General features: G+C 43.2%; 1 protein-coding gene across 1 annotated transcript in view; it reads right to left on the bottom strand.

Moving 5' to 3' along the window:
- LOC145411246 (acyl-coenzyme A synthetase ACSM3, mitochondrial-like) overlaps nucleotides 1–8,635 on the bottom strand; it is an 82,119-nt gene that overhangs the window by 64,377 nt on the left and 9,107 nt on the right. Inside the window, exon 3 of the mRNA XM_080281314.1 lies at nucleotides 5,023–5,209. Within this exon, the coding sequence (XP_080137440.1) occupies nucleotides 5,023–5,209 (187 nt within the window). The remainder of the gene's footprint in view (nucleotides 1–5,022; nucleotides 5,210–8,635) is intronic.

The raw sequence follows: 8,635 nt of genomic DNA on the forward strand, positions 1-8,635 counted from the left end.
AAGCACGCATCTGCCTGTGGACCAGACAACATAAGCTACATTCACCTAAACACCTTGGACCACAAGGCATACAAGCACTCACCAACATATCAGACTACAGCTACTCACACAACATAATACCCAACATCTGGAAGCATGGTATTATCATCACTATCCCTAAACCCAACAATGACCCCACGTTACCCTCCTCACACCGTCCCATCACACTCCTCTGCACCCCTTCTAAAGTCACTGAACGACTGGTACTACAACTACTCACACCTCACATCCCCCTAGCCCAATCACAACATGGTTTTAGGCCACTACACTCCACAAACACCCTTCTTACAGACCTGACACAGAGAGTTTTCGATGGGATGATTCAGCTAGGCCACCACATAGAACACTCCTAATCACACTAGGCATCAGCAAAGCTTTTGATGCCATCCCCCTTCACAACCGCACAAACAAAATACTCAACATAAAACATGCACAATAACAGAAAAAGATGGCAAACTAGTTAGCAGGCAGCTGTGCACATGTAACATTTGCCAGTCAGTCTTCTAATATCAGAAACTTCACGAACGGCATCTCCCAAGGATCTGTTTTGTCCTCTACACTCTTTAACCTATACCTACATGACATACCCACACCCCACACACCACAGATACTCATAGCTTCCTATGCAGATGATATAACACTTACATGTTTGCACCAAAATGCAAACACAGCTGCACACATCATCCAACCTTCCTCAACACACCACGAATGGTTCACCCAAACAGGCTCAAAATAGCCCCAGCCAAATCTACAGTGACCCTTCTCACAAACTGGACAGCAGAAGACAGTCACATCCCACATCTCACCATAAACAACACTCACCTACCACACACATGTACACACATAATCCTTGGTGTAACATGCAATACATCAATGTCATTTAAACAACACATCACAAACATTAACAATAAAATAGCACCCAGACTCAATGCCTTGAGGTCACTTGCCCATACAACATTCGGACAACAAAGAAACCACCACCACAGTATACAAGCAATACATACGTTCAGTGATGCAAGCCCTGCCTGGACTCCTAACCTCACCAAAACACACTACAACATTCTACAGTCCATACAGAACAAGGCCCTAAAAATAATCACAGGCTGCACAGCTACTACACCCACAGACCACCTACATCAAGAAACCAAAGTCCTCAAAGTCAAGGATCACCTAGACATGAGAGGCATCCAGTTTCTTGCTGCAGCCTCCACAAACCAGCAACATCCACTATATTACATGGCTGCACATCCACCAAGGAACATCAAAACAACACCCAGCACACGATACCATACACAAACACTGACATCTCTCCCCCCTCACCCACCTCAGACCAGCTTCCGGAAGCATATCCATCCTCAGATCACTCGCCGTTCCATTCAGTCACTTAAAGACAACACACAGCTGCATGCACGGCCTCCTGACATCCACCTTTCTGAATCCTATCTCCCTCGTGAGGACAGGGTCCACCTGGCCAGGCTGAGATGTGGGCACCATCCAGCCCTCTTAAGCTACCAGAAGAGGCTGGATGACTCTGTCGCTGATGCCTCTCCAGGATGCAACACAGCAACCCATACTATTAAGCACATTATGGAAGACTGCATTGCACACAATCACCTATGCCAATAACACAATATACACTCTTTGAGAGCTCTGTGGGAAAGCCTGGTCTTAGCCAAGGCCTTCCTAAGGGACTCGGGGGTGTTTGGCCGGACTGCCTAGGGAACAGCTACTACTACTACTACCTACTTGAGGAAGCCAGGGCCCTGCGGATGAGAATATGCAACCGAAGCAGAAGAAATCACAAGACAAACAATGTGGCAATGATTTTTGGCAGCAAGATGAGACAGGGGAAGGTCTCGATGGCGACAAGATCCCTGTCAGCTGAATCACCAAACGGAGTACTTGACCTGACAGAAGAAACAATGCAACAACTAAAGGAGAAATACCAGACTGCACGACAAGCAAGTGCCCAGTCAAAGCTTGATGGGAGCTACACTCCACCCAATCCCATCATATATGACATGATAACTGGAGATATGGTGCAGAGGAAGGCAATGCACACAAAGAGAGCGCCAAGACCGTCAGGCCTGGATCCAAAATCTTGGCGAGTAATCCTCAGTAACATCAAGTTTGGGGAGGCAGCAACAGACCTGTGTAACACCATTGCCTCACTGATGAGGAAGCTGGCTTCAAGTCAGTGCAACAACATCGAAGCGCTGACGGCTTGCAGACTAATCCCTCTTCATAAGAATCGGGGATGTAGGCTCATCGGGGTGGGTGAAGCCTCAGATGGATTATAGGAAAATGCATCATGGAGGTGGTGAAAGACGATGTGAAGCAGGCAGTTGGCAATCTCCAAGTGAGTGCAGGCCACCAGGCAGGAGGTGAGGCAGCAGTTCACTCCATAAGGATAATGTATGAGGAAGAGGAATGTCAGGCGGTATTATTAGTCGATGCCTCAAAAGCATTTAATTCCATCAACCCCGAGGCAATGCTGCACAACATCAAGGTTAAATGCCCAATGTGTGGAGAACACCTACAAAGAACCAGCAGACATCTACATTGTGGGTAAGACAGCTGCTCACGATGTCGGTGTAATCCAGTCCACAGAAGGAACTACCCAGGGGGACCCCGTCGCCATGGCTAAGTACGCCCTGGCTATGACAGTGCTTCAACAACAGATCAAATACGAGGCCACCAATGTAAAACAAGTAGCCTATGCAGATGATCTCACAGGTGCTGGCAAGGTGGAGGATGTGAGGAAATGGTAGGACCTTGTAACATCCCATGGTTCTGAAATAGGTACTGCCCTAATGCAAGTAAGTCCATCTTGATAGAGAAACCAGCTTACTATCAAGATGCACAGGAGGCCTTTAGAGGCACAAACGTAATAGTGACTAAGGAAGGTCAAAGGCATCTAAGTGCTGTGATTGGAACTAAGGAATTCAAAGACCAATATGTGAGTGATAAGGTAAAGACATGGGTAGAAGAAATTCATGTATTATCCAACCACGCAAAAACAGAACCCCATGCAGCACACAGCACATTTACCTATGGTGTAAAGCACAAATGAACCTTCGTGATGAGGACCATACCAGACATCGAGTTGCTGCTACAGCCACTAGAAGATGCTATTAGGGATTCATTCCTCCCGTCACTGACCAACGGCCACATCCCCACACCAGAAGAGAGGGACCTTCTAGCACTACCACCCAGGATGGGAGGCCTTGGCATTATCAATCCAGCAGCCATGGTAAGATACGAATATAGAAATTCACTCAGGCTCACCAAATCCTTGTCACAGAAGATTAATTTTGTGCCCAGGTTGAGACGAGTGAAATCAACCACCAGAGGCAGAAAGACATAAAGGCACAGATAAGTAAGGAGAGAGAAGCAAGACAAAAGGACCAGCTGCAGCACATAAGCGAACATCTAACACCAGACCAGTGCAGAAGAGTTGAAAGTGTACAGGAGGCTGGGGCATTGACCTAGCTGACAATCCTGCCTCTCAAGGCAAATGGCTTCCACTTCAACAAACAAGAATTTAGTGATGCCATAGCCTTGAGATATGGGTGGCCAATAGAGAGGCTACCTCAACACTGTGCCTGTGGCACTGCTTTTGATGCAAACCTTGCAATGGTTTGCAAGAAGGGAGGCTTTGTTTGCATCTGACACGATGAAGTATGCGAACTCACTGCCAAAATGTTGCAGGAAATATGCCATGATGTTACGACTGAGCCAGCTCTGCTACCCCTAGACGGTGAGCACTTCACCCAGAGAACAGCAAACACATCAAATGATGTAAGACTGCATGTCAGTGCTCGAGGTTTCTGGACACGTGGGCAGAGGGCGTTCTTCGACATTAGGATATTTGATCCCATGGCAGCATGTCGTGAACTGTCTCTCAAAGCTCCACACAAAAGGAATGAACATGAAAAGAACAGAAACTATCAAGAAAGGATCCAATATGTGGACCACGGTCGATTCACTCCCCTTGTGTTCACAACATCAGGTGGGATGGGTCCAGAGGCGGTGAGATTCTACTCGAGACTGGCAGATGTTCTTTCTAAGAAAAAGAAGCATCAACAGCAGAGTTCTGTTATGGCCTGGATGAGATGTCGACTGTCATTCTCCCTTGTGAGGTTGCACTCCTATGTCTCAGGGGCACAAGATTATCATCCCTCAGGCCTGTCTCTCTGGCGGGTATGGATTATGAAGCTACCGTGGTGGAGAGTCGCACAGACCAGCGACACCAATATATTAATGTCTTTATTAACATTGTAACGTTAATAAAGATGAAATAAAGTAATAAAAGTAGTAGTATATGGTCGGTAACCACAGCCGTTGGCGAGTTTGGGGCCAACGGATTGTAATATGAGGGTTATTGTTAACCTTCACACTGCAATTCTAAATGGTGAACTGTATTTGGGGGTGGTTGGTTTTGATCTTCACCATATAATTCCCCAATGGATGGAGGTGATGTAGTTGTAGTAGTAGCAGCAGTAGTAGTAGTAGTAGTAGTAGTAGCAGCATTTATTTTATTTTGCATCTCTCAAGCGGTCAGCCACATTACTTATATTCTACTTCATGGTCGTAGGTGAAAACATTAAGCCAATTAGTGATTAAGTACAAAAGCTTCATCATGCAATTATATTTCTACATACCGTTGTAAAATCATTATATATAGTTATTTACATTAGGACAGATCTTTCTCATAGGGGTAAGGATAGGATGCATCAATGGCAGTGAGTGGTGGAGGAGAGGGATGCCTTCATATTGTGGCACCAATATACAAAAGTCCCCCACAAAGGAGGATTTTGGAAAGCAAGAGGGCACTGAAAAGCAGCAGATCCAACCGGTCAGCATGGCACCACCACGAGAAGGCGCTCTTCTCCAGCACCCAAGTTAGATAAAAAGAGTGTTTAAAAAGATAGTGAAAATGGTCCAGTTCTGTCGAGTGGAATACAAGAGTGCGATGCTCACCGCACCACGCCGCGGCCACGTTGATGACCCACCACTGCGGCACCTTCGGCAGGAGTACGAGAGCGATGGTGGGTGGGTGCGGGCGGGCGAGGGCGGTGGCTAGTTTCTGAGCCTTCCCCAGCAGCTCTCCGTATGTCAGCACTGTCTCAGCATGGCCGTCTGTCACCACCACGGCTGGATGCTGAGGCTGGAAAACACACACACACACACACACACACACACACACACAGCTTGTCAGAACCACATACTGAAGGGAAGTTGGGACGATTCAGGGAATTACATTAACATTTTGCATCAGAAACGTACAAGAAGTCAGTGAGGGGTATCACCCAAAATAAATTGCTAATGAATATGTTACGAAGTCTTAAGACCCACTTAAAGTATAAAAGGAGTGGTCGTCCTCTCAACCTTGCATCGACAAAAAATACTCAAGGATACTGAGGAGTTATGCACAGAATAAATCGCTTAAGATGAAGGTTTAACGGATAGCCAAGTGTGCTTGAAATATATTTATGACTTTAATTCGGATGCAGTGAGGTTAATGGTAGAGAAAGCAGTCAATGATTCTCTCTCTCTCTCTCTCTCTCTCTCTCTCTCTCAGTATATATATATATATGTGTGTGTGTGTGTGTGTGTGTGTGTGTGAGTGTGTATCCGGACGTTTAATCGCTGAAGTGGCCACAGACGAATCACCTCCCTGTCACCCTGTCCTCTGCCATCTATCTGCCCTCTCTCCAACTTAATATACTCTCCACCCCATCCCTCCATCTCATCCTCAGTTTTTGCCTCTGTCTCGGTCATATACACTCCTCTGGTTAGTCAGTGAATATCATTTAATGGTTCTGGGGGTCAGCTGTCCAGCATACTAACACAGGTTGTGGTTGCCTTAGGAGCGTTCTGATGTTGAAATGGATGTGGCTGGAGAAGATGGAGAATGAGTGACTGACTAGGAGAGTATATGCGAGTGAGGTGAAGGGATGGGGGGGGAGATCGAGGAGGAGATGGATGGTTAGGGTGGATAGGTATATGAGAGGAGGGTGAGTTAAAGATCGGGAAGGCAGATGGCGTCATACAGGGTTACATGGAGGACATTTGCGTGGCCATCCCCTACGGGATTGAGGCCTGACGATGAATTGAGAGATGGAATGATAAACAGACAATAAATAAGTGAATAAAATCATCATGAATGAAGAGGGAAAAAGGCAATCCGAACTGAATGAATGAAATTCTTTTATTGTGGCTTACCAAAAATACTGCCCAAAACTACCCTCCCTAGTGCTGGAGATGGACGTCTTCATGTGTTGACACATAACTTAGTAGCTCCTTAGACTGTTTTTACATGGTTAATAATAGTCGTAGCAGTTGCAATCCCAGGCTCATCTAAAATATGAACCCCTTGGAATGCAGGCTTAAGCTGTTGTTCTGCAGTCCACCATCCTTGTTTGGGAGGACAATACTGTACAATTACTTCAGTCCCGCTGAGGGTAGGATTTGGGTAATTGTAATGATTATTTAATTGAATAATAATGAATTACACATGTTGTGGGTAATTGTAACTGTAAATAATTTTATTTGCCAGTAATTGTAATTGAAATTGTAACTGAACTATATATTCATAAAGAAATTGTTATGTAATTATAATTGACTGCTTAGACGCATTATAATTAAATTTACATCATATAAATAGTACTTTGATATGCCAAGAACACAGAGAGAGAGAGAGAGAGAGAATATGTTATAAAGTAAGCATGTTACAGGAGACGTGACACGTCCAATACTTGTAGATCTGAGGTCTGTAGACTCTGTGCTGACTATCGTGACAATGTCTACGTATGTGGTGTAACAGGTTTGTAAATGTAAACAGTTAAAAACTTTCTGAATGGCAAAGAAAACAAAAACAAGGAATTAACCCTGATGGAAACAGAGGCATTACAGGAGCTTGTGACAGTCCTACGTCCATTTAAAGAGGCAATGTAACAAGTTGAAGGGGAAAAATGGTTACCATATCCTCATTTGGGCCAGTCATCGTTGGTTTGCAACAGTCTTTCCAGCAGTTACTCGAATCAAATCTGTCTTGTTGTCAAACTTAACTAAAGTGTTGTAGAAGGCTGTCCATCGAACGTTTCTTCCTGTTTTGAAGGTCACCAGTTTAATGGAAACTGCGTTCCTGGATTCTCACTTCAAGTTGAACTAGATCCAATAGATGAAAAAAGAAGAACTGTTTCAAGAAATCAAAATTGCTGTTAAGAATTATTCAATAAATTACGTAAAAGCTTATGAAATAGTACATCCGGAGCCCAATATATTACTCTCGCACCCACCTAAGATGCCCCACTTTTATTCATTTATGCCCACTTCAGCTAGAGGTAAGGACAAATCCCCCAAAATGAACTAGAGAAAATTATGAAAGAATATATACATGAAGAATGTGTGGTTTTTGACACTCATCCTTTGGTTTAATGGAGAGATTCTCCTCTAAGGATGCTTCCACTAAATAAAAAAAAAAAAAAATAGGTAAAGGTGTATTGGGGTACATAGCTACTTCTACAATTTCAGAAAGAGTGCTTAGTATTGCCAGAAATTTCTACACTGCCAACAGAGCAAAGGTAGGGTCTTCTGCCTTCTCTCGATTAAGGGTAACAATGAGATCTATCAGTCACCTTCTCTCTTGAAGGGTGACTAAATGATGGAAAATAATATTCCTTTAAAGATAGTAAAAGGTTAATCTGCAGTTTGTATTCAAAATTCAGTTTTATACTCCAGATCAGTGTTTTTTTTTTTTTTTTTATAAAGACTGCATTTCTCAAAACGATTTTTAAGATACAAATAATTTCAATAGCAAAATATAGGAGTATTTACTTTTAACCTGTAATCTCTTCATCATTTATAAAATCATATGATTATTTTTTTATTTCCATTAGAAGTTGTGGCTGCATCAATTTAATTGCAAATGAGATAAAATATAGGAAATTGCTGTATATATACATATATATATATATATAATATATATATATATATATATATATATATATATATATAAGTAATCCCTCTAATATCCGAACGCCCAATATCCGAACATCCCCACTAACCGGACATAATCGTCCCGGGATCCAATATTCCCAAAATGGGCCAAAAACCGCAAAAAAATCGAAAAATATCTAACTTTTTTCCCTCCCGTAATTTGAAATTGCCGCGTGGCGCCGAACAACTGTTACATCATGGTCCCTTCACCCCTTCCCTCCTCCCCCTCCCCCCTCCCCTGTCAGGGTTGCCATTTAGTATTTTTCATTACCAAGTGTGGGCCAATTTGGTAATGAAAAATTCGTTTGGTAATGAATCAGAATAATGCATTACCAAATGGATTTTTCACATGTATGAGGATACACAGGATGGAGATGGTGGATTGTTTGCTCTCTCTGATTAATCCGCTACCCTACATAGCGTGAAAATAATCAACATAGTGTTAATTATAAGGAGAGTGATTACATGTATTTCCACTTGTATATATAATTAGTGAAGACTAAATGCTAGCTTTACGAATTTGGTAATGAAAAGTTAAATTTGGTAATGAAAGTTGAGGAGATTGGTAATGTGGCCATTGCGATCTGGCAAT

This window comes from Coenobita brevimanus, chromosome 88 (assembly GCF_032717465.1).
Source record: "Coenobita brevimanus isolate Jiangsu-jjx chromosome 88, ASM3271746v2, whole genome shotgun sequence".
In the NCBI taxonomy this organism is placed as follows: domain Eukaryota; kingdom Metazoa; phylum Arthropoda; class Malacostraca; order Decapoda; family Coenobitidae; genus Coenobita; species Coenobita brevimanus.